The 25,580-nt window shown below is 33.4% G+C and overlaps 2 protein-coding genes across 3 annotated transcripts in view; one reads left to right on the top strand and one right to left on the bottom strand.

Annotated features, from left to right (window-relative positions):
* Positions 1-14,612, bottom strand: part of LOC129217509 (pyridoxal kinase-like) — a 55,550-nt gene extending 40,938 nt beyond the window's left edge. Inside the window, exons 1-3 of one of the 2 annotated variants that reach the window (XM_054851820.1) lie at positions 14,350-14,612; positions 14,194-14,248; positions 1,693-1,797 (exon numbers count right to left, since the gene is read on the bottom strand). In XM_054851820.1, the coding sequence (XP_054707795.1) occupies positions 1,693-1,797; positions 14,194-14,248; positions 14,350-14,448 (259 nt within the window). In that variant the 5' untranslated portion in view covers positions 14,449-14,612. The remainder of the gene's footprint in view (positions 1-1,692; positions 1,798-14,193; positions 14,249-14,349) is intronic. The other variant, XM_054851821.1, reaches the window with a different exon arrangement.
* A 339-nt stretch (positions 14,613-14,951) lies between these two features.
* Positions 14,952-25,580, top strand: part of LOC129216668 (protein PTHB1-like) — a 72,922-nt gene continuing 62,293 nt past the window's right edge. Inside the window, exons 1-6 of the mRNA XM_054850883.1 lie at positions 14,952-15,132; positions 15,878-16,014; positions 21,896-22,058; positions 22,625-22,689; positions 23,808-23,921; positions 24,570-24,741. Coding sequence (XP_054706858.1) covers positions 15,903-16,014; positions 21,896-22,058; positions 22,625-22,689; positions 23,808-23,921; positions 24,570-24,741 — 626 coding nt within the window. The 5' untranslated portion in view covers positions 14,952-15,132; positions 15,878-15,902. The remainder of the gene's footprint in view (positions 15,133-15,877; positions 16,015-21,895; positions 22,059-22,624; positions 22,690-23,807; positions 23,922-24,569; positions 24,742-25,580) is intronic.

Genomic DNA, 25,580 nt, shown 5'->3' with positions numbered 1-25,580 from the left:
TACGCGACCTCTGTTATACGCATTTTTCAGTTACGCGCAATTTTCTCAAGGGCCTGGCCAGTAATATAGGAAAAAAATGTTAACTCTTGTTCATTTATACAAAAAACCTAAAATGCACCTTTCACTTATGCACGATAAAATGTTTTCAAGTTTTAGTTAAATCACATATTTACGCTTTGTTTATCTGATTTTGTACCCTTCTTGTTCTGTCTCTTGGAATGCATTCACACGCCTTTATTTTAATGTTCGGATTCTTCAAAGAACGTGTTCTTTTACACAAGTGTGCTATTGGGGGTAGAATTAGTCTTTTAATTGACATCGAGAGGGGAGAATGGGTTACATACGAAAAGGTTGACGACAGCAGGTAAGCACTGACATAGCCTATCCAGGATCTTTTACATCTCGTAGACTATAGCTCTGATCACGTGACATTTTTTAGGTTTTGGGGAATTCGCTTATACGTACTGTACAGTGTATAAAAATGGCAAAACGTACAATTTCAAACTTTACATTTTTATTAAATTACAATGCATAAACAGAGATCATGTGCGTATTTATTCATTGATATTAGTAGTGAACTATTATTATTACTATAACAGATGTTAACTTATACCATTTCAGCTGACTTTTGGATTTTTCCCTTATGCGGGAAAATTTCGTGGTCCCCTTTGGTCGCGTATAAGTGAGAGGTCACTATACTTAAGAGCACTTGTAGCTCCTTTTGAAAGCCTCTTGATCTGATGAAAATTACCATTCTTAAATCACAAGGGGCCATAATACAACTGAGTTTTGCAAGAAAATATGTTACAGCTTTGAATTATTACTGAAGTAAATACAGTAGTGTCTGGAGAGAAAAGTCTAACATACCACAAATTTTATTAATAAAAAAGGTACAAATAGTTTTAATTTTTTAATAATATAAATTTAATTTTTGAACTTTTCTTACCCTAAATATTCCTGAATTTGCAGAATCACCCATTTGCACCATTTTGTCTATTTTGTTAGAGATAAGTGATAAAAATTATTTGTAACCGAAGTCACTGTTCAAAACTTTTTAAATGCACACACTAAATTTACATTTCTAAAAACTTTGTTTTCTTGCTGAAAATATAATTTAGCAAATGTCTTAAAACTACTCTCTAATTTACAGAACTGCTCCTCAAAAGGAAATACTTATTCCCCACACTGCAGAGAAGCTGGTTAAACTTTAAAAAATATTAATAAAAATTAAAAAAGTCCCAGAAAACTGAAGATTTCTTGGTTTAACCAAACATTTCTTATGAACAAAAATTTGGTCTTTTCTTGGTAGAAATTAAATTACATAACTGAAAAGTGAAATAGACTTAGGGGCTGTCCATAGATGAGGTCATTTTTTTTAAAAACAAATACGATTCCCTCCCCCTCTCAGTCGCAAAGAGTACAACTTAGCCTTTCTTAACCCTAAAAACTTCTCTCCTTATCACATTTTAAACTTTTTAATAGGCATATTGTTACAAAGAAAAAAGTGTTATGTCACACTTCTTGTTACTCCTTCCTTCCCCTTTGCCACAAACTCACAATTTCACTGAACCCCCCCCCCTCCCCCCTGAAAGTGTGACATCATTTATAGACCACACCTTTTAGACTAAAGGGGTAAAAAAGAGAAGAAGATATGTAGCCATTATAATTGATAGTCATATTTTAAACATATACCTGTCAATAAGTGGGAGTAGAATAAAAGATTGTTCAATCTTAGTCCTTCATACAATTCAAAAAGCTCATCTGCATTCAAGCGTTGACCTTTTATATGCTTATAACCTATAAGAAAACAAATTTCAAATATATAAGAAATCTATATTCAGGAAAAAAAAACAAAAAAAACTACATTTTTCTAATATGCAGGGAGGAAATATGCAAAGATGCTTGCTTAAATTTAAAGCTTCTATAACATTCAGATATACAAATACAAAAGTGACGACCAGCAACAGGTTCTGGGCCCAGCTAGACTGGTCCTAGTCAATTTACAATCCCCAGTGAAGATCAATGGCCCTCTTAAAACTATCTACTCCCTTGCTCATTACCACCTCTTCCGGTAAGCTGCTCCAAGGTTCCACTACCCTGCTAAAATAATAATTTTTCCTAATATCCGTGTTAGCCTGAGATTTAAATAGCTTAAAACAATGACCCCTTGTCCTGTTTTCAGTGTTAAGCTTCAGCCCCGTAATGTCTTTCATTTTCATAAATTTAAACTACTGAATCATGTCCCCTTGGTCTCTTCTTTGCTCAAGACTGTACATTTTTAGCCTTCTAAGCCTGGAATCATAGTCTAAGTGAGAAAGTCCATTTATTAGTCTTGTAGCTCACCTTTGAACCCTTTCCAATACATTAATGTCTTTCTTAAGATCAGTGGCGGATTGGTTGAAAAAATCGGCCCTGGCATTAGGAGGTGGAGCGGCCCCATAGATCTTATAGATATTAAATTTTACCTAACGATTGGGATATCACTTAAATATGAGGAAATTATTCTTAACAACTAAAAATGTTTTATTTAAACAAAATTTAACAGATAGGAACACTTCTGCGCTTTAATGGTGAACAAATTGATACAGTATTAGCTAAACCTTACTTTGGGGGGAAATTGTGATTGTTAATTGTCCATTTAAGTATTTTTATAATGTCCGGAACTTGATTGAATATTTCCGTAATGATAACACTGCTTGGCTAGTATGTCCTTTTCTGCAGTCATAACAAGTAACTTAATTGCCCTGTTATATGAAAATGATCTAGCGATGTTCATAGGTGAAAAACTAGGGCCGTCTTAGAACGCGATGGGTTCCTCGACACAAACATTACTGGGCCCTGTAATCAACATTCCCTTTTTTATACTGCCATATCCTGACGACCCCCAGACTCAATGCGAGGTCAAAAACCTGGTGGGAGGGGTCGGGTACGAGTTTGGCAGCCCCTTAATATTTTTCAAATGCATGTATCAATACAAAGAGAGAGAGAGAGAGAGAGAGAGAGAGAGAGAGAGTGAACTTAGCTTTCTGGCTTCTGGGAGTTATTAAAGTATTAGCAATATAAACTTAATGGAAAGATTAAAATTGAGTCTGAAATAGGAGGTCCAAGGGGCTCTTACCCGGAAAATTTTCGAAATCGTATTCTTAAAAACTTAATTTTAGACAATATTTGGTAATGTTATTGGAGCATAGGTTCAGGGTTTCTCTTGCTGCATTTTTTCAGAAGTGGAAATCGAAAAACAGAATTTTAAATTATCTTCGAGTATATGGTATGAAGAGCGGGAGGCTCTCCTCTGAAATTTTTAAAAATATATTAGCTCTGAAAACGCAGTTTTAGAAGATCGTTGGTGATTTGTAGTCGAAATAGATTCCAAGGCCATCCAGCAGAAAGTTTTCAAAGTGAAGTCTTAAAACCCTTTTTGGTAAAGACTAGGACACCGGCAGTTACTCGAAAATTATTTTTTGGAACTTAAATTTTTGCTGACTTTCAGTGGTGTTAGGAAAAGGAGTTTTCAGGAGGCTCACCCCGGAGAATTTTCGAAAGCACTAAAAACGAGATTTAAAACGCTCTTCATTGATGATGCCGAGAGAGAGAGAGGAGGGGACGGGGCACTTTCCCAGAAAATTTTTGATACTGTTAATTTGAAAACACAGTTTTAGACCATCTTTGGGAATGTTAAAGAAATGGGAGAGGTTCGAGTACTTTCCTCCAGCAAATTTTCGAAACTGTAGGCTCCTTAATGGTATTTTAAGATTGCATATTTTTAAATGATTTTACGGAAAAATATATTTTGTCACTTTTATTCCAACTGTTATAAATAGGGTCGCCGAGAGCAAAAGCGGATAAGGGAAAAAAATGACAAAGGTCAATTTTTTCACAAGCCTCCTTCTACACCTTTCACCATTCCGAGCCGGTCCCCTATTCTCCAAGTAAGCTGACATGACCTCACGTCGATCCTTGTTGTAAGTTGCGTTTTAGAGCAATTGTGAATTGTCATTTATAAATAAAAGCGTTAAAGAGACCAAAAGTATTTTAACTTTTTACGACCGCTAAGGTTTCCCTGTTTTTTTTTTTTTTAATTTATTCATTTATTTTTTACTATACCACTAAAAATATATTGGCAGCCGCAGAGCCCGACTAACTAAAAGTGAGGCACTAGGCTCACATTAATTTGGAAGCCCCCTGAAGACTATGCAGTGTTTGATTTACATTTTTAAAGCAGGAATGCACTTTTGGAGGCCTCTTTGTCTAATCACACAACTATGTAAAAATCACTTATGTGCATTTATGAATCCCCTTTGGGCCCCCTCATAATCATGACCAAGTAAATTCGTTACTGGCAGAATGATTAAAAATTCCCCTTTAAAGAAGTTTTTTTCCAATTCATAATTTTTTTTTTAAAATACATGTATTTTTCATATCGTTGCAATGCTATGCATAATTCTTTAAAAAATGTGGGGCCCCTTACGAACATGGGGCCCCAGGCCTAGGCAGCCTGTGTAGTAATAAGACCCTGGGCAGCTCCATTTCAGAAATCCCGCCCTCTTGTGGTGACGGCCCTACCTCCCTCCACCCATGCGTAAAGAGGAGCTGAGGCTGTGTTTTGCAAATTTGAGTTATTCTAAACTCATGCGCGCAAAATTTACATTTTGATTTTAGTAGACAGGCTCGAAACACTTTGCTGTTAGTTGCTCGCCCCCAGCATGACCGGCCCACCGGGCAAATGCCCGGTTGCCCGCCGACTGTATCCGCCACTGCTTAAGATAAGGAGACCAAAACTGAACAGCATACTCCAAATGAGGTCTTACCAAACTTCTATATAAGGGCAGAAGAACTTCTTTAGATTTGTTTGAAATAGATCTATTGATAAACCCAAGCATCTTATTGGGCTTGTTACTAACAATGCTGCACTGTTGGCTCAACTTTAAATCCTGACTTACTAAGACCCCCAGATCAGTAACTTTGTCTGCCTGACTAATGACTGAACCTTGTAAATAATAACTTGTACACTTCTTGCCATGCCCTAAATGTAGCACTTGACATTTTCCAACATTAACAGCCATACCCCATTTATCAGCCCACTCCGTAATATGATCTAGATCCTCTTGCAGCTGTTTTGCTTGTGTTTCATTTTCTACAGTCCCCATAACTTTGACATCATCAGCAAAACAGTTCATGTTCCCAGAAATATTTTTGTGAATATCGTTCATAAAAACAATGAACAAAACATATGTTTCACATTGGCTGATGGTGACATTTATTTTACATCAATGTATAATACAAGGTATTTAAATGCTGCCGACTCCCAGTTAATCGGCCTCAGTTTAACTGAAACTCTGCTTCAACCTGCCACAACTAATAAGTACAAAAACCGAAAAGCAAGTTGTGAAAAAAAATTAAAAATTCATAATTAAGTATTGTAGTTACAAAATAAGAAATGAACTTATAAAAGAGATATGCCTCATCAGTGTCTTGAATGGTTTTACTATCTTTTCAATTAAAAAAAACCCCATCAAACTTGCTTAAAAGAAATACAAAGGGATAGCGATATTTGCTTGCAAAAAATGGGCTTGGTTGAAGTGTCTTTTAATTGTCTCTTTCTTGTATTATTGTTTTTCAAAGAAAACTCATGACCTGAAAACCACTTAGGGTTCAGACTGTATCATTGAAATTTTTAGGGGCGTGAAGAGTTGCTTTGAGAGGTATTTTTCACTTCTTTTGGGTCACTATTTTTCACTCTTGTTCTTAGGGTCTTCACAAATTTTTGGGGAGTAGGTGAGCACCCCTGCATTTATAGTATATTTCTGGAAAAAGGAAAATATTTCTGGCAACCTCAATGTTACGGAGATTGTAGAAAATGAAGAACAAGTTAAACTGCTTCAAGAGGATTTAGATCATATTACTAAGTGGGTGGATAGGTATGATCAGTCTTGCATAATATACTGCCGCGTGCAAGTAAACGGCAGTAACTGCAGATTTTTCGATTTTCATTTTTTTGTATTTTTGAAATCTTTATTACTATAATTTTATGGTACAAACATGTTTATTTGGCTGCCGCAGAAAAAAAAGCATTTTTTTATCAGTGGTAATTAGCAGTAACTGCATTTTTAGCAACATTTTGTGGGAAGTCGGCAGTATGTACATACTGCTCTTTACCTGCCCAGGGAAGAATGAAAACTTTCTCCCGCTGTCTGGTCAACGGCAGTAACTGCTTTTGTCGCTACATTTTGCAGGTAATTGACAGAATGCACTTACTGCTCTTTACCTGCACACGGAAAAACGATAACTTTCTCCCATGGGCAGGCAAACGGCAGTAGCTGCAAATTTTTTGATTTTCATGAAATTTTTTGCCCATGATCGTTCTGCCGTGGGAGAGTAAATGGCTGTAACTGCAATTTTTTCCATTTTCTTTTCTTTCTTTCTTCCTTTTTTTTTCTTTTTTTTTTTTGGAATTTTTCAAATCTATGCTTTTTCAGTTTTATGGTGCTAACATGTTTATTTGGTTAGCGCTAAATTAAAAGCATTTTTTTTATCAGTGGTGATTAGCAGTAACTGATATTATCGCTACATTATGCAGATAATCAGCAGTATGTATTTACTGCTCTATACCTGCCCATAACCATTGTCTGGAGAATGGAACATAAATGAATCGTCGCCAAAACTTGAACCAATACGCATAAACGGTTTTCGCGATTTCTTTTTTAGCTCAACTAAGGGCAAGCAGTAACGCTCCGATGGAAGTTCACCTCTCAAAAATTTTCTTGATTTGGCAAATTTAGAGAAAATATTGCATTTTTTGAAATTATTCCTAGTCGCTTCTCATTAGATGTAGGTATGCGTTCCAGGTCATATTTAATCTTTCGGCAAAATTTGAGAATTACCGTCTCTCGTCCTTGAGCGAAAGAGATACTTAAAAGGGGGAGATACTTGGGGAAAAATAATCATACTTTATTTCAAATAAAGTCAAAGAAAACGTTTTGTAATTTCACAGCTCTCAAACATTCTTAAAAAAAACCTTTGATTCTTCATATCCGTGTTCTAAAAACAATAAAACAAAATTATTTTTTGCTAATGTACAGTTATAGAAGATAAAATACGAGTAAACACAAGTAATGCTTGGCAGACGATAAATAAACATGTACCAACAGAACGATTCTGTTCCATTTGTTTTGTTCCGTCGCAGACGATATTTTTCACAATTTTTTATATATACTAAGCTGCTGCACTTTTAGTAGTTCAATGAGAGCCATTGTTAACAGACGAAGCATTTCTTTCGCCTAAATTTTCATGGATATTTGTTGCTTAATTGCAAAGTGCAGATCATTAAGCGATTTGTCGTAGTTTTAAAAATGCCTAAAGAATCTTCCAGTTTCCATGTGACAACATATGAACATTAAAGAGTTTTCGACAATACCGTAAGCAATCAAAACATATGCCTTTTTATTTTATTTTTAAATTTCATTTCATTTATTTATATTAAATTTATGTCAAGTGTATACACGGTATTATTTATTTTTAAAGTAAAATACATTATTCACATTGCAATAAATATACTTCGTAATGACATATCTATTCCGTATTATGGTGAATTTGTAATTGTTGGTCATCCAATAGTACATTGTGCAGTTACTGCTGATTACCAGTAAAAGTGCATGAAAATTACTACTGCAAAGAGCAGGTAAACAGCAGTATCTGCTTCAATTAAAATTTTGATTGCAAAATAAAATTGAAACAAACTGCCCAAAAAATACTTCGATATAAATATATAGAATAGCCTAAAATCAAATTTCAATATTTAATTGATATTTGTGGGAAATCAAAAACGCGTTTCTTCAAATATCTCAGAAACTCATTTTTGTAGATACTGCCGTTTACCTGCACACGGCAGTATAGACGAACCCATGAATGGCGTTCACAGAAAATTTTTGGCTCTGCAGAAATTTTTCCCCTAACTAATGTTATTTTTTTAAAAAAAGAAGAAAAAAAAAATCCCACACTTTATTTCTGTTTCTTCCGAATCTTGTGCAAAATTAATCCAAAAAAATAAAGATTCTTCTACTATGACTGTATGTTTTTCTTATTTTACATAGCTTAAATTGCATAAGAGCAAATTCAAGCTATGTAAAATAAACAACTGAGACTATGGGAAAGTCTCTATTGGAGAATCTTGCTGTAAATTGAGTTTCAATGCATTGGTGTTGGCACGAAAAAAAAAAAAAAAAAAAACACACACACACACACACATAGATAATCCCCGGCAGCATATAATCCACACCTGATTAATTTTAAACTTTTCAAACAGATAATATGCAGGAAAATAGGTTTTTTTTTTCTGCAGAAATACTTGAATTTAAATAAATAAGTTGTTTTTGCTGATTTGTTTACAAAATCAAATACTTTCATAAAATTTTCAAATAAAAAGCTGGTATCTAATGTTTTATCAGATCTACATGAACTTTTTAAATAATATAAAATGAAAATAATAATAATGATCAGGTGATTGATATTGGACAAAAAATAATAGTTAAGGCAGTTTTTTTCAGTTGGTGAAAAGTAAGCGTAAACTATATGTTATTGCAAAATTTTTTTAAAAATGATTTTAAAGCTTTTTTTTTTTGCCTTTTTTATATTTTAACTAGCTGCGTGCCCGGCTTTGCACGGGCTACTTAAAAAATGAAAGAGATGTCCAATTTATGTTTTTGTATTACTCTGACATCAGTTTCTAAAGCGCTAAGGAGTAAATAAATATGCGTAATGCAAGGTTTGCAAAACACCAGTAGAGTATATTTTTGTCAAAAATCTCTTTAACGTTAATCATAGTTATCAATGATACAAGTTATGAGTATTTTCAATTAGCACAAAAGATGAAAATATATGCATTATCAACTATAATCTGTGCTCATGTTAAAATGAATTACATCTGATAGACTCTATATCTGAACTATTTATGTACAATTACAATCAGCTTTTTACATAGAGTGACACATACTTTTTGGTTGATTACGTGAAACTAAAGCACCAAGACTAAATAACTACCAATAAGCATTAATTTAACACCAAGTCATCAGATTCCAATTAAGCTTTAGTTAAAATCCTTAAAAACAATTTTTTTTGTTCAACTCTGTTTCGCAAAGAAATCCAAACAATCTTAATTTAACATGTTCTTTTAACGATATAAACTGTATTGCAAGTAGAAACAGGAAGGAAAAAGAGTTATTACAATTTGAAAACTCACCCGTGTGACAGGAAAAAGTTCAACAAAATAAACATAATTAGTCGCACATCCTTAGTGTACCAAAATATGAGGTCGGTGAATGATAAACTTACACTACAATCAATAAACATAGCTAAAGAAACAACTTTCATATGCTGAAAAGAGTTAAGAACGTTGAGTGCAAAAAATAAAAAAAGGACAGACGATAAAATAGAGGCTATGTCCGAATAGGGCAACCAATTTTAAACTAATTTAAAATGAAATTGTAGATGGAAACGTTGTTTTAAGATTTGGACAACAGCCAAAAAAATCTCTTTTAAAACAATTATTAGAATTTTACTTGCTCACGCATATGCAAAATGGCAACAGGAAAGAAATAAAAATTCCTGAATAACGATATGTTAATTAACGTTTTAATTAATATCTTTGCTAATTAAATTCGCACAATTATGAGATTGGTCCTATTGTTTTCTTCGGAAAATTTCGAATTGATCAGTATCTCGTTTGACTCTCGATCCGCAGCGGTTCTCGAGAAGATCGATCTTCAGACAGACAGACAGATGGACACGAACAGATTTTAATATTATAGTGGATATGAATTAAGGGTTAATTAGGCAAAATAACTATTTGCAGAAAATTTTCCTGCTAGGATTCGGGATTCGTGTTCGCAGAAAGCTTTTCATTTTATCTAAGTCTGGGTATGGTATGGCAGTTAATGCTGGGAAATATCAAGCGCTACATTAAAGTTATGAAAATAAGCGTACAAGTTACATTTGCAGGGTTTGGTCATTAGTCAGGCAGAAAATGTCATTGATCTGGTGTCTTAATAAATCAGGACTTCAAGTTTAATCAGCAGTGTAGCATTGCAAGTAACAAAGCTAACAGAGTTCTTTGATTTATCAATAGATTTATTTCAAAATCTAAGGCTCTCCTGCCTTTGCCTGGAAGTTTTGTACTTACTTTGAGTTTGCAGTTTTGGTTTCCTTATTGCAAGAAAGATATATTTATGAAAGAGTTCAGAGAAGAACTAGTAAGAGGACTTTCAGATTTAGATACCAGACTTAAAAGGATAAATAATACATAGTCTCTAAAAAAATTTAGATACTGGTGTCAAAATTTGGGACGGATGGCTACTGTAGGGTAGATGGCCCTTCCAGTTCAAAGTGCTATTTTTCTGAAAACACATGAGAAAAGTCCATTTATAGAATTTTTTGATTTAATGTTCATGAACTAAATCAATCAACCAAGCGAAAAATTAATTTTTTATTAATCGTTAATTTTTAACTCTGAAAGTGAGGGGGTAAGGCTCCTTGAGTTTTGAGAGTGAGGGGGCAGTTGCCCCCCATACGAGGCGCCTATGCCTCCTCCCAAATAATGGATCTCTATTCTGCATTTTATAAACATGTTCTGCAAGGAACATAATCTACAAAAAATTCATCTGTTTGTTAATTTGGCCTTTTCCAAAGTTACTAATGATCAATTCAGCATAAAATCTAGAGTTAAACACTGCTTTCTACAAAAACAGAGAGGGAGTTGACCGGAGTTCAAGAGCACAAAGGTGAATATTTATTTTAGGGGAGAGGGGAATATTTATTAGGCTAATATGATTTTTGAATATTTTATTTTTATCCAGGTATATCTGAAGTGCCATGAGTTTTAGGCACAATACACTTTGTAAAAGCTAAAAAATAATTATAAAGTCTAACAGTCGTGTAGTCCAGCAAGGGAGCAAGTAGATTATTAAGGGCTGGTCCCCTCTTAAAATAAATAGGAACATTATTTAACTGTGAAAAAGGGTTTTTATATTTTCATATATAAATTTAGATAGTTCTCATAAAATATGTTCAGGAACTCTCCCAAAATAAATTCCTATATACTAGAGTCTGTACACCGGTTGGTCATTTTCAGTTTTTCAAGGGCATACACTCGATGCAAATTAAACCAAGAAACAACAAAAACCATGCTCACTTCCATATAAAATGTTTTTCAAAACCAGGGTTGACCCACCTCCCTCTTAATAACATGCCAGCCTGTAGATCAGGAGAAAAAGGTAGTGGGAAGCTTACAAATCAGAGCATAAGTTAATAAAATCAAAAAATGGGATACTTGTGCTAAAAAAAAGGGGGGGGGCAGTAAAAATTAAAAAGTAGGGGATAGAGTCTCTTTCCTTACTGCACTGAAGTTTAAGTACTTTTTAGCACAATGTCCAATTTTGAAAAAACAATTCTGTGCAACGAATTGGACAAATAGAATTATAGGAAATCCTCATACATATAATAGTGAACGATCGAGTAACGCTGACGTCATCAACCGTGAAATTCGCGCCATGGCATGATAATTTGATAATTTTTTTCGGATAGTTTGACATGCAGAGAAAGGCTTTATTGTGACAGGGCTGAACCAGATGTGGTAACTTAGCTGTTTTACTGATAAGATTGTTATTACTTTCTTCTATATCTAATATATAGAAAAAAGTATTGGATTCGTGCAAATTTTCGAATTTCGAAGGATTCGAACGTTTTGAGGTGTGCTGAGTCCATTTCGACTATTTTTGGAAAATGTCTGTCTGTCTGTGTGTGTGTGTGTATGTGTGTGTGTGTGTCACGTCTGTGTGTGACCAGTTTTTTGTGGCCGCTCTACAGCAAAAACTACCGCATGAAATTGAACGAAATTTGGTACACATATGTGCCCCTATGTGAACTTGTGCCCATTGGTTTTTGGCGTGAATTCCTCCAAGGGGGGTGGAGCAATAGGACGTTTTTTGAGTTATGCGTGCTTGCTATTCCTCAGGAAGTAACCGGCGGAATCAAACAAAATTTAGTCCATATGTTGCCCCTAACTGGAGCAGGTGCTGATTCAATTTTGGTGTCAATAGCTCAAACGGGGGTTGAGTTATAGAACGTTTTTTGTCGTCAATTGTGACTGCTGTATCTCAAGAAATAATGAACGGAATGAAAGAAAAATTTATCGGCAAGTAGCCCTTAAGTGGGTATAAAAGCTGATTTTATTTTGGTGTCAACAGCTAAAAAGGGGGGGTAGCGCAATCGCCCGTTCTTTTTTTCCATTGTGAGTGCCCTATCTCAAGAAGTAATGCTACATTCTGGTTGAAATTTGGAATAAATGTGAATCCATACGTAAACAGGCTTTGGTTCAATTTTGACTCCAATCGCTCCAAGAGGTGTTGATTTTTTTTTTTTTGCGAATAAAAATAGTTTTATTAATGCAACAATAAGAAAGATAAATCGTAATAGATTGTCATCTGCGTATTTCTCGTGATTTTAATTGTATGGAAATGATCGGAAATATTCTCAATGATTTAAAATTTTTAACTGTTGCCATCTTATGTTTGTTAATAAATAAAATATTTGTAATTAATTCAAGTAAGGCTTTTAAAGTAACTTTCAATTTTCGCTTTTTGTTTTGTTTTTACAATAATTCAGACATTGGGATGGTCGTCAAGTTTTTGCATGTGTAATTTTGTTTTTGTTAGGAATATTGCTTCCTCGTCAAGCATGGGGAGGGATCAGAAAAAGGAAAAATATAGAAGAAAGTTTCGTGATGGCCACAACATACTAGTTTACTTTCTTCTATATCTAATATATAGAAGCAAGTATTGGATTCGTGCAAATTTTCGAATTTTGACGGATTCGAACGTTTTGAGGTGTGCTGAGTCCATTTCGACTATTTTTGGAAAATGTCTGTCTGTCTGTGTGTGTGTGTATGTGTGTCACGTCTGTGTGTGACCAGTTTTTTGTGGCCGCTCTACAGCAAAAACTACCGCATGAAATTGAACGAAATTTGGTACACATATGTGCCCCTATGTGAACTTGTGCCCATTGGTTTTTGGCGCGAATTCCTCCAAGGGGGGTGGAGCAATGGGACGTTTTTTGAGTTACGCGTGCTTGCTATTCCTCAGGAAGTAACTGGCGGAATCAAACAAAATTTGGTCCATATGTTGCCCCTAACAGGAGCAGGTGCTGATTCAATTTTGGTGTCAATAGCTCAAACGGGGGTTGAGTTATAGAACGTTTTTTGTCGTCAATTGTGACTGCTGTATCTCAAGAAATAACGAACGGGATCAAACAAATTTTTTTTTTTGACAAGTAGCCCTTAGTGGGTATAAGAGCTGATTTTATTTTGGTGTCAACAGCTAAAAAGGGGGTAGCGCAATCGCCCGTTCTTTTTTTCCATTGTGAGTTCCCTATCTCAAGAAGTAATGCTACGTTCTGGTTGAAATTTGGAATATATGTGAATCCATACGTAAACAGGCTTTGGTTCAATTTTGACTCCAATTGCTCCAAGAGTTATTGATTTTTTTCTTTCTTTTTTTTTTGTTTTGCGAATAAAAATAGTTTTATTAATGCAACAATAAGAAAGATAAAACATAATAGATTGTCGTCTGCGTATTTCTCGTGATTTTAATTGTATGAAAATGATCGGAAATATTATCTCAATGATTTAAAATTTTTAACTGTTTACATCTTACGTTTGTTAATAAATAAAATATTTGTAATTAATTCAAGTAAGGCTTTTAAAGTAACTTTCAATTTTCGCTCTTTGCTTTGTTTTTACAATAATTCAGACATTGGGATGGTCGTCAAGTTTTTGCATGTGTAATTTTGTTTTTGTTAGGAATATTGCTTCCTCGTCAAGCATGGGGAGGGATCAGAAAAAGGAAAAATATAGAAGAAAGTTTCGTGATGGCCACAACATACTAGTTTTTGGAGAATGAAAAGAAGTAAAAATGGTCAACAATGAAGGCTATCTATTGGAGTTTAGGGTTCATCAACTGGAGTTAGAGTTAAAATTTCAACTATCAAACTATCACCAAAGAGGCAATCGCTTCCTTCAAACGAATAAGCAATTTTCACCCCTCATCATACCGTGACAGGCGATTTTCTAGTCAGGAAAGAACCCTGAATCCTAATCAGGGAAACCTAAACTATGAAAGGTTAATTTTTAATAAAAAATATACTTGCCAGTATGGTTTGAAAGTTGAACGGAATTAATGTAATCAACTTCAAACCCTAAAACCTACAAAAAATAAAAAACAGATAAAAATTAATGCAAAACAAAAAATATTTTCAATAATTAAGCATTGAAGGTACACAAGGTAAAGAAAAAAGAATACGAACTTGCAAGGGAAATATTGCGCTTTTATTTCCAACATAACCAGAAACTACATGACTTTGAATCGACAAAACACGGCGCTCAAATTCGCAATTTCTTTCCATCTTTAGTCGAAATATTCAACAATAAAACTTTCACAAGATATCTCCGTCGATTCAAAACAAGACCGTAGCTAATCTGAGAAAAAGCGAATTATCATGTTTACTGATTTCAGGTCAGCTGATTTCATGGTTAAAGGAGCATCGCAAATTACTAGCCGATCCTAATGTAGGTGGAAAATTACGAGATATTTCAACAGCGATGAGAGTTGGCACTGACGCCAAATCTTGGCGATAATTCGGTCATTGTGTCAGTTATGGCCATTATCATTTTTTTTTAATACCAACTATCTCAGTAGTAGAAAACTTTTATAAAACAAAGTGCTCAATTGTGTATGAAAATTTGATGAAAAGCAGGTTATTCTCTCAAGGAATTCCCAACAAATGTGGCTTTCCTCGATCCTGAGTAAAAGCATTGAAGTACCATTCCTCAATAATAGCTGTGGTGGCATCAAGAGAGGACTATCAAAGTTTGGTTGCCATCACGGTTGCCATGGAAACGTTAATAATTGGGCTCACCGGACGAATGTCGATTTGAAAGTTATTATTATTGCATATGGCTAGTATGGCCCTTGGCTCTTACTGTTTTAAAAATAGTTGACATTTTGTTTGAGGAAGCAACAGGGAAGAAAACAATGTCAAGCATATAATTCAACTCAAAGTGAAATCCAAAGAGGTGCATGCAGTCATGTAAATGAGGTTTAAATTTTACTTACGAAATATTAAAGTTTTAAGTGCAAGTCCTAAAAGCCTTTTTTTTTCTAATATTTTTTTAAAATAGTTGAGTGTTGTTCTTTTCATTTTTTGTCGGCAAAATCTTTGCTAACTATTAAAATCGTTTTTATAAACTTCAATATGTTATGTTTTTCCTTTTTATTCTTCTCCGTGTCCTTTGTGCAATACGACTTCAGATTGCTTTGTACCATGCTTATAAAGGCCACATAGATATTTTCTGTCAATGGTTGAACTTAAATGTAGTTTCAAAGATTAAAACTGGTCAAGGATGAATTTGTGTGTAAACGTATTAAGTCTTTTCTTTCTTGCATCTAATGAATGAAAAAATCTAATACTGATATTATTTGTCTGATTCTTTTTTTGTTCAGTTACTCCCCTTCCCCACTGGGTATTTATTTATTTTTATTTCTTTGCTGCTCCCAATTTAAAACATCATAAAATTTTTAGTCTTGACTAAGTTTGAAATTGCCTTATAATTTTTAGCTTCATGCTATTGCTCTTCTTAGAATATATTTATTTCAAACATAATCTTTTGAAAACTAATTTTTCTTTATTCTGAAACTTGAAATGACTGAAAAGATTTCAAAGATGTTAGTTATCTAATGTTTGGTCTGAAACTTTTATACTTTTTGTTTCTTTGTTGGTGAGATAATGACTTCATATTTTTATGTAAGAAAATATTCAACTTTTTACTTTTCAGGAGTACGATATTTTAAGACCTTATCATGTCTCTATTTAAAGCTTGTGATTGGTGGTCTACTTCTTGTGGATCAGATGAACAATTTGACAAAGGATGTCTTGTTGTATCTAACATTGACAACAGCTCTGAAAAGCAAGGTAATCTTAGTGATCCTTTGAAACAATAGTTTTAAAATTATTATTATAGAATTTTTCCTCAAAAGATACTTCATTTCTTTCAAATACATTGATTTGACACTATTCTAATAAGTAACTAAACTGTAATTATAAGTAATCGCTTCCAGTTTTCTCAAAGATTTCCTTTCTTAAGGTTGTACATAGATAAAATAAAATCATGAACCAAGTTGTACTTTATCATTAAACTGTGTTAGATATGGTTTGATATACTTAAATTTAGGATTTTTACAGTAATTCATTCTTTGCTAAAAGTAAATTTTGGCATTTTCAGATTATCTTTTTTAAGCCATGTAGTTCATATCTTTAGTCTGGACTGACGAAACACCATGTCAACCTAGGCAAGCAGCTTGAGGCTTGGTCCTTAGAAGGGCCTGCCTTGGAATTGAAGAAGCTTAACTTTTATGTGTTTTATTGGCAGATAGGAGTCCAGTAGTCGTGGTGGTCCTGTCTTTAATCATGAGGAGGGGTGATAGTTTTCTCTCTCCAGAGAGATTTTCATCTTTTTAAAGAAAATTGAAGCTGTGAGATAAAAATTTTTTGTAAAGTCTTCAGTGAATTAGTGAAATTTGGTAAATATTCAGTTAAATACATTTTTTTTTTTAAATAGCAGTAAGAAATCTGTCAGGTCTAATTTGAGGGGGGGGGGGGGGGGATCACCTTTGAAACATTTTCACTGTTCAAATTAATGTGTTTAAATGGAAATCATGCATCTTTTTTCTAGATTTCTTTTGCTATTATTTTTTCCCATTTTAGCTTAACTTGCTTAGACAAACACATACAGTAAAGAATCGTTTAACAATTTCAATCAGCTTTGTACTATAGTACTATGCTATAACCTTCATTCATTGTGTTAAAAAAATATGTTTGTTTACCAGTTTTTGAATATTTAAATTTGTTTACTACAGTCAATTTGCGATAACTCAAAGTTCAGTAACTCAAATATTGCTTTTACTCGAAGTTTTTATCAAGTCCCGGCCTCTTTGTCTTAAATTCCATGCTAATTATTCTCTGTATCTCGAAGTTAACTTCCTTTAACTTGAAGTTTTTTCAAAGATGGCTCAAAATTTATTTCAAAAGAATGAAAAAAAAAGTGACTATGAGAGAAAAATTAATTTATCTTCACTTGAAATTCCTTTACAGACCACAAATTTGCTTTTAAGCTGTCAAGTCAACTGATTGTACCTTTATTCAAAGGCTGACCTTAAGTTAAGATGCGCTCCCCTTCATTCTTTAGTTCGATCATTTGCTGATAAGTTCCTGAGAGACAGTGAGTTTTCTTTACTATTAAATCAGGGTGGCGACAGATCAGGGAAAAGTCAGGGAACTTTATCACTCAGGGGAAAATCAGGGAAATATCAGGGAATTTTGAAAAAGTAACAAAAATTCAGGGAAAATTGACTAAATGAAGAAAAAAAATTTTTCCTTGTAAAATGAAGTACTTTGATTCCCTTCGAATTTTCCGCCAATTATTTGTTCCGAAAAAGTAAAATTAATGAGTTGTGATTATACCAGTGCCGCATATTTTTGCATCTTTTTTCCTCAAGGTCAAAGTATTCAATCTTAGGATGAACTTTCTAAGATTGCTTGTGTGTCTGTAAAGTTGTTTATTTTACATTGCTTGAATTTTCCTTCCAAGCATTCCAAGCTACTTAAAATAAACAACCCGACAGGCAAAGAGGAAGCCTTCGTTAATGACTTTGCTCCCTTGCCTTTACTCATTGTCTTGAAGTAATTAGCATACTGCTATCATGATTTCCAAAAAAAAAATCTTTTTTTTTTTTTTTTTTAAATTAATGCTGAAAAAATCTTAAAAGTTATCACTTGGCGTTTTTAATTTAATTGCTAAAATTGGAATTTGACTGAAAATCAATTTTTTTTTTTTTTTGGACATAGTATTATTTGCTGTCACTCCTGATTATACGAAGGTTTTTTTTTTTTTTTTTTTTTTTCAGACTTTAAAACACTTTTATTTTAAAACCATATACATTTTGAAATTAATAATTATTTTTGAATTTCAATGTGTTTTTTACTAAAAAGTAATCTAAGATTTTTTTTTTTTGACAACTAATGAAATCATTTGAAATTGAGTTGTGTACATAAGTAAATATTATTATTATTTATTATTTAATGGTTAAAATGCTGTATTCATTCATTAAAACGTAAGTTCTTGATTAGAGAATAGCTCAATATGACTGGTTGTTGAAAGATTTCAATTTGTTTTACATAAATATATCTATTCTGCCGTAAGCAAATAAAGGGCAGTAACTACACTTTTTTTTTTTTTTTCATTTTTGTCATCTATTGTACGTTATCTTGATTGTACAAGCTTGCTTATTTGGTTCCCGCTGAAAAAGAGGCGCGACAAAAACGTCCAACTGCAACATTTTCCTATTGTTAGTATTGAATCCACCACACATTTCTTCAAATATCTCGAAAACTAACTTCTGCAGATACTGCCGTTTACCTGCACACGACAGTATTATTTACGTAAATAAAACTACATTACTTCTATACATTAACTATCACTTGTTATTCTTGCAGCAACAATTATACTGCTTGAAAATTCAGTTCAAGATTATTTCCATTTAAATGTTTTAGTTTTATCATGATTAGATATTTCTTTAAGAGTGGTTCCAATAATTTCTTAGAATGCTTATGTTGACTGGTTCCTGGAAGTAACGTATTTGTTTTAGATTTCCTACAATATTTCTCAGTCAATAATTTAATACACTATTTTTACCAAAACAAAAAAGGAGCATCTTTTCAAAATATATTTTTAATTAACAGCTTAAACCGTTCTAAACACTGCATTTTATTTAATATGCAATGCTTTTCAGGTAGGGCAAAGAAAAGAAACCATTATCAGTGATAACGTAAATCAGGGAAATTTGGTGAACTTAATCAGGGAAAAGTCAGGGAACTTTTTTTCCCAGTTCCTGTCGCCACCCTGTAAATGTGTCGAAGCAAGTACAGTTGAACCTTGTTATCACGACACCTTTGGGACTGTCAACAAAGTGTCCTCATAGTTGGAGTGAGGTCATAACCGGAATAGTTCAAAACTTCATAATTAAACACCAGTTAACAACAAAATTAGATTTAATGAAGAAATTAATAGTGTTTATGTTTTTAATTAGATTAAACTAATGCAAATTTCAATTATTAGTAGATATAACAAAATGTAAAAAAAAAAAATTTTTTAAGAATTCTAAAATACACTCTATAGCAAAAAAAATCGACGCACCAAGAAGCAATCATCCGATTGATTTGAAATTTTGTATGCGTGAGTGTTTTGACCAGGTATGCAAATGATTAAAATTTGGTGTTCAATGAATGAATAGTTTGATCCCCAGCGCATCGAAACTGCGCTGATATCCTGCAGATGTATATAAAGAGCAGTTCTTCAACAGTTGTTAAAACTTTCGGTTTGATTGCAATTCAGATTACCTTTCAACAACTTAAAAATGCCTCAGTGCATGGTTTGTGCTTTTTATGAGCAACTGTCAGAGTTTAAAAGAGGTCGTATCATTGGATTGAAAGAGGCTGGTTGGTCAAATTGGAGAATTGCTAGTCATTTGAGTCGAAGCTATACGGTGATTCAAAGATGCTGGCAAGGATGGGTGGAAAATGGCAGAGTTCAGCGTCAGGATGGTAGCGGTCGACGTAGGGTCAGAACAGATCGTGATGACAGAGTGATTGTCCAATCAGCTGTCACAGCGCTTTCTTCATCTCTATGAATCATCAGACGTTCAACCCAAATACCAGTGTCCATCATGACCATTTACAGTCAGTTGGAACAACGAAATCTACACTCGCGCCAACAGTTGCGCCACCTGCCACTGACGCCTATACACTGCCAAGCCAGATTACAGTGGTGTATGGCTTGATCAGGTTAGAATGGTGCCGACTGGAGACGTATAGCCTTTAGCGATGAATCCCGCTTCCAACTGTGTCATGACGATCATCGAAGACGTGTTTGGAGACACCCAGGGCGTAGGGGGATCCTAGTTTCACTTTTGAATGCCCCACTGGCCCTCAACAAGGCATTATGGTCTCGTGTGTCATTTCTTTTGATAACTGGACACCTTTGGTCATAGTTAGAGGTACGCTTACTGCACAGTGGTATGTCGACGACATCTTAAGACCTGTTTTGCTGCTTTCTTTTTGCAGTACTCTCGGCTGGTTTTCAGCAGAACAATGACAGATAACATACGACACGTGTTGCTATGAACTGCCTGCAAGTTTGGCAAACTCTTCCGTGACCTGCCAGATCTCTCTCCCAATGAGCATGTCTGGGATATGATTGGAAGGCGATTGCATCTTGCAAGAGTGTTGATAACCTCATCTGACAATTGGAGCGAATTTAGCCGGAAATATCGCAGGACACTCTTCGGGAGCTTAATCCGTGTTTGCCACACCTTGCTTCAGCTTGTATCTAGGCTAGAGGTGGATCAATACCTTATTGAACTTGTTACTGTAACTCTGACATAAATTATTCAATTGTTCTGAGAATTTAATCATTTACTATTCTGTGCATTGTCTTCCTATCCACCAATTTTCATCTCAATCGGATGACTCCTTCTTGGTGCATCGATTTTTTTTGTTATAGAGTGTACTTTCGGATAAGTGTTTGCTGAACTTTTGAATAACATTTTTAACACTCCTCCTTTCCATGAAATTGTCAGCAAGAAAGAAAACAGTTCAAGATTCTTCTCTTTTGTTTGCAGTTTGATTAGAATTTGATGGCTAAGCCCCACCTTTTGAAGGTGAAAAAACCTTTTCTAATTCTTTTATCCAATTTAGAGTTTGTTTCTTTTCAATCTAATGAGGAGCTCTTACCTCTTTTTCTCCCATGGAAGAAGCTTGTAGTGACTACCTACATCTGCAGGTAGCTATGGTCCTTCTCTTCTCCTGCTGTTTCCCTCGTCCAGTATTACAATCCACCTGCTTTAAATTCCTGTCTATTGTCCCTCATCTTGTCAACATCTAAAACCTGTACCTTTCAGAACTTACCTACTTGCCCCCCTGCCATTCTCGAGGTGTCATGCCTGGTCAAATTTCTTGTTAGAGTGGGAAGTTTCTACAACAAACATTTTCAGGTGTTTTCATTATTTTAGGGAAAATATTTCCTTTGCAAAGAAATATTTGATCTAGTCTGCGCAGCTCAAAGTGTTGTCATAACCGGAGTTGCACCAAAAGCACTATCGTAAAATCTAGAGCCACTTAACATTAAAATAATAAGGCATAAGTTCGGGACATTGAAAAAGTGACGTGACATCCGGAGTGTCGGGAAATCCGAGTGGTGCGATAATGAGGTTTGACTGTACTCTGTCAATGAATTATTTAAAGAAAAAGAGAAACTTCTAAAGTGTTAGAATCCATGAATCTGAATTTGAAACGAATGAAGATTTGCATCTTTCCTGACATAGAATCAACTCTATTAAAGTGGTTCCAGCAGTATTGAAAACAAAATCATGCTTTTGATTTTTTCTTTATCAATATTTTTGATTAAACTGCATATTGTGCTTAAAAACTTTTAAGTTCCATAATTTTGTCTGTTATATGTATATCTTATTTAAAATATTCAGTTTTTAATATTAAAATGTCGAAAATCGAAACTAGCGGTAAGTCGAACTTCCAATAAGTCAAAGTTTTTCATTGGCCCCTTTAGATTTCAGTTATTGCGAATTGACTGTATTTGGCTGCTGAACATTAAAGTTTTCGGCCGAACCAAACATTCTGCTTGTTTGCCAAATAGGCAGTATATACCTAGTATGAATCGAATATTCAGTGCATCCCTATTCATAAAATTTGAATACAGGCTGATATTCATGTGTTTTTATAGATAAAATAATAACTGGAAGTCACAATGGAGTGATAAGGGTTTATAAGCCACAACCTGTGAAACAAGAAGATGGCAATTATTCTTCATTTCGTCCTGATGATCTTCTTTTAGAAGCTCAAGTAAAATTTCCAATTATTCAAATTGCTACTGGAGTGCTTGCATTGTAAGTAATTTTAATTTGAAGAAAATATTTATCTTTTACTTGAAAAGGTTTAATTTTGATAATACTGATACCATCAGACTTTTAATTTTACTTAGAAAAGGGAATTAAATTTCAATTTCTTTTTTGAAGTTTTACACATAATTTTAATTTTATCTGTTCATTTCATCAACTTGCTTGAAATACTGTGAGTAAAAAAAGAATTTTCATTTAGGTGTTTTACTCTTTTTTTCAAATGTAATTTTATTGAAAGTTTGACAATTATTTATAAAAACTGTTTGACATGTATTCAGGGTATAATATTAATGCTTGTGTCTTTAAAACATCAATGTTTTTGTTAGAAATCAATGTTTTTTTTTTTTTTGATGTTGCATGTTACAATGTTTTATAATTGAACCAAAAAATTAAATAAATAAAAATAAAATGTGACTACATCTAAATAAATAGTTATATTGATAGCCCTGTCATTACTTAGTGATTGAGACAGCCATTATATTTGAGAAAGATATCTATTATTGTCTAAATCTTATGTTTTAATGAAAGTTAATTTTTCAATGATTTAATTGTAGATCATCTGGATTGGTTCAGCTAGCAGTTCTGCATCCCTTCAAACTTTCTGTTTACTCAATCTCTGGTAATTTTCAAGCTTTTATTATTTTTGGTATTTTTCTGTTATAGGTATGTATGCTACTTTGCTTGGTGACTTATTTACTTTTTACCTTGGCAAAAATAGAAATATAATTATTTATGTTGCTCCCCATGTTTGCTTCATTTCTTCTCATTTTTTATTTTAATTGAACTTTTGGTGTTTTGTAATGACTCAGTAGGTATACTTCTTTGATGTATTTATGACCTTTTAATGCTTTATTTAGTTGTAGGATTATTTGAATCTAACTCTTCATCAAATTTTATAGCTTATTTTTTGCTTGGCGAATAATATTTCATTTTAATAGCGTAATTTAATAAATTATTGAAGGAATATTTTTCATTTAGTGGAGCTTTTAGTCTTTTTCAAAGGCTCATTGCGTTTAAAAATTCACTTCTTTACTAATAATAAAGCTGAAAGTCTCTCTGTCCGGAGGATGTCTGGATGTCTGGATGTCTGTAGGATGTCTGTGACGAGCATAGCGCCTAAACCGTTCGGCCGATTTTCATGAAATTTGGCACAAAGTTAGTATGTAGCATGGGAGTGTGCACCTCGATGCGATTTTTCGAAAATTCGATGTGGTTCTTTTTTTATTCCAATTTTAAGAAAAAAACTATCATAAGTTACGAAATTATCATAACGTGGAACTGTAACATATGGGCACAAGTCAATTGGCGAGATACGAAATTATCATAACGTGGAACTGTAACGTCGGTACAAGCCAATTGGCGAGAAAATTCACCATACATTATTTGTAAATATACAGGCAAACCAAAAGACCTTTAATTTTTCTATTACGGGCGAAGCCGTACGGGTGCCACTAGTAAAAGATAAAATAGTGTACATGGTATCTTTAAACAAAAAGTTTCTATTTCTGTGTACTTTTGATTTAACAGAGCGGCAATAAATAAGATGAATAATTTCTATGATTAAAAATGTGCCAACTTCAAATAGAAATGTGGCTCACTCTTTTTTTAATCTTAATAACATTTTCTTGCTTATTTTCTTTTCATTTTAAATCAATAAATAATTTTGTTCTAAATTGAAATTTATAAAATAAATAGACAATAAGACAATTGATAAAAGATCTTCATTTTCTATTAAAGCTGTACAAGGCAGTGTTGAACATGGCATACAATGTAAATTTTCTCTTATGTATGAACATAACTTGCAAAGGCATGCATTTTCTCTACTTGTTGGACAGTTTGGAGGAATTCAAGGTAGGTAAATTATGTGCTTATTTCTTCTTTTCTCTTTCATTTATTTTAATGAATGTAAAGCTTATTTTGTTCTTGAATGAACTTGTAATTATGTAAATTATTCATTTCCATTATTAAGTTTGTCTTCTTGCTCAAATCTTAAAGTTCAAACATTGTTTGAAACTCTGAAACATTATTCTAATGAGCTGTTTTTACTTCCTGCGAGACAAAATTTTAAGTTAAGTTATTTTTTAATGATCTTATATTTTAGTGCAGTTAACTTTACATTACCATTTTGTTAAAGTATTTGACAGCAGTGATAGCACTAGCCCTTGCAGAATCCTGTGCAATAATAGTTTTTGACATCTTATATAATGGGCTTTATATGCAAGAGCCGCAACAAAGGATACAAATTAAGGGTAACACGAAACGACCACAACAAGGGTAACAAACTCAGGTGATAAACAAATTTTAAAAAGGGGGGACAGCCCTGCTTTTTAGAATTAGCTATTTTAGCCCTCTGCAAGCACACAAATTGCACTTGCCTAGCTTGGTCACTGTTTAATATTGATCCTAAAAGCAATTAAATAACATCACAAGCAGTTTTTTAAATGAAGGAGTTTCATTTGTTACTGCTTGTTTTTCATTTATTTGTTTATCTATTTACAGGAAAAGATATGATGTGTGTTCAGTCTCTTGATGGAACTTTAAATTTTTTTGAACAAGAAAGATTCTCATTTAGTAGATTCTTACCAAAAAGTCTCATCCCTGGGCCAATATGTTATATAAATAAGACAGATTCCTTTGTTACAGTAAATGGATTCACAGTGGAAAGCTACAGGTACTTCAGTATGAAATTTTTTTTTTTGTACAGTTATGCACTATTGTAAAATAGCAGTTGCTTTATTTTAGCTAGTGTATAAAGAATATAAACAAGTGGGATATGTTGATTAATATGTTTTTTTTTCAAGTCAATTCATTTTTAAAACTCTGTGTGACTATATTCATTAGCGCAGTTAGAATTAACCTATTAAGTTTTTTTTTCTTTAATCTTTACATGTGTATAAACTACTGTATTAGGATTGGAAACAATGTAAAAACCAAAGCTTTTGAGAGTGTTTTGACCCTGACCCCCCCCCTCCCCCTATGCTATGACACTGATTGCATTTGTTTGTTGTCTAGCTATGCAAGAAGATATCTGTCTGAACTGTTGTCTTCCATGCGCTAAATAAATTACTAAATATACAAATTGAGTCATCAGTTTTACATGCAGATTTTAATTGATGTATTTATTTTTTTATTGTATGTTGTTATTCTTATTCCGATTATTACTTTTGCCTCAAAAATAGCATAATGAATGAATAAAATATAAATCATCTCCTCAGAGCAACACTAAGACATCAGATCCCAGAAATAACAGATATCCTACTGTTGCTCTGAGGCAATGAAATAATAACGATTAATAAGTTATAAATTTTAGCATTAATATTTTAAATATTTTGATGTAACACTTACTACAGATCTTCCTCTAATATCTGCAATCAAACAATGTAACTGAAATGGGCCTTTTGGCCCCAGCCTACCCAATTAAATATTTTACTAGTCCACACATTTTCCATTGTTCTATTTCATTATTTTTATCTAAATAAATTGCTCTATTGAAGTTTGTCCTTTAGGACT

This window comes from Uloborus diversus, chromosome 2 (genome assembly GCF_026930045.1).
Source record: "Uloborus diversus isolate 005 chromosome 2, Udiv.v.3.1, whole genome shotgun sequence".
NCBI lineage: Eukaryota > Metazoa > Arthropoda > Arachnida > Araneae > Uloboridae > Uloborus > Uloborus diversus.
Note: the sequence above shows the minus strand (reverse complement) of the source record. Positions and strands in the feature narration are given on the sequence as shown.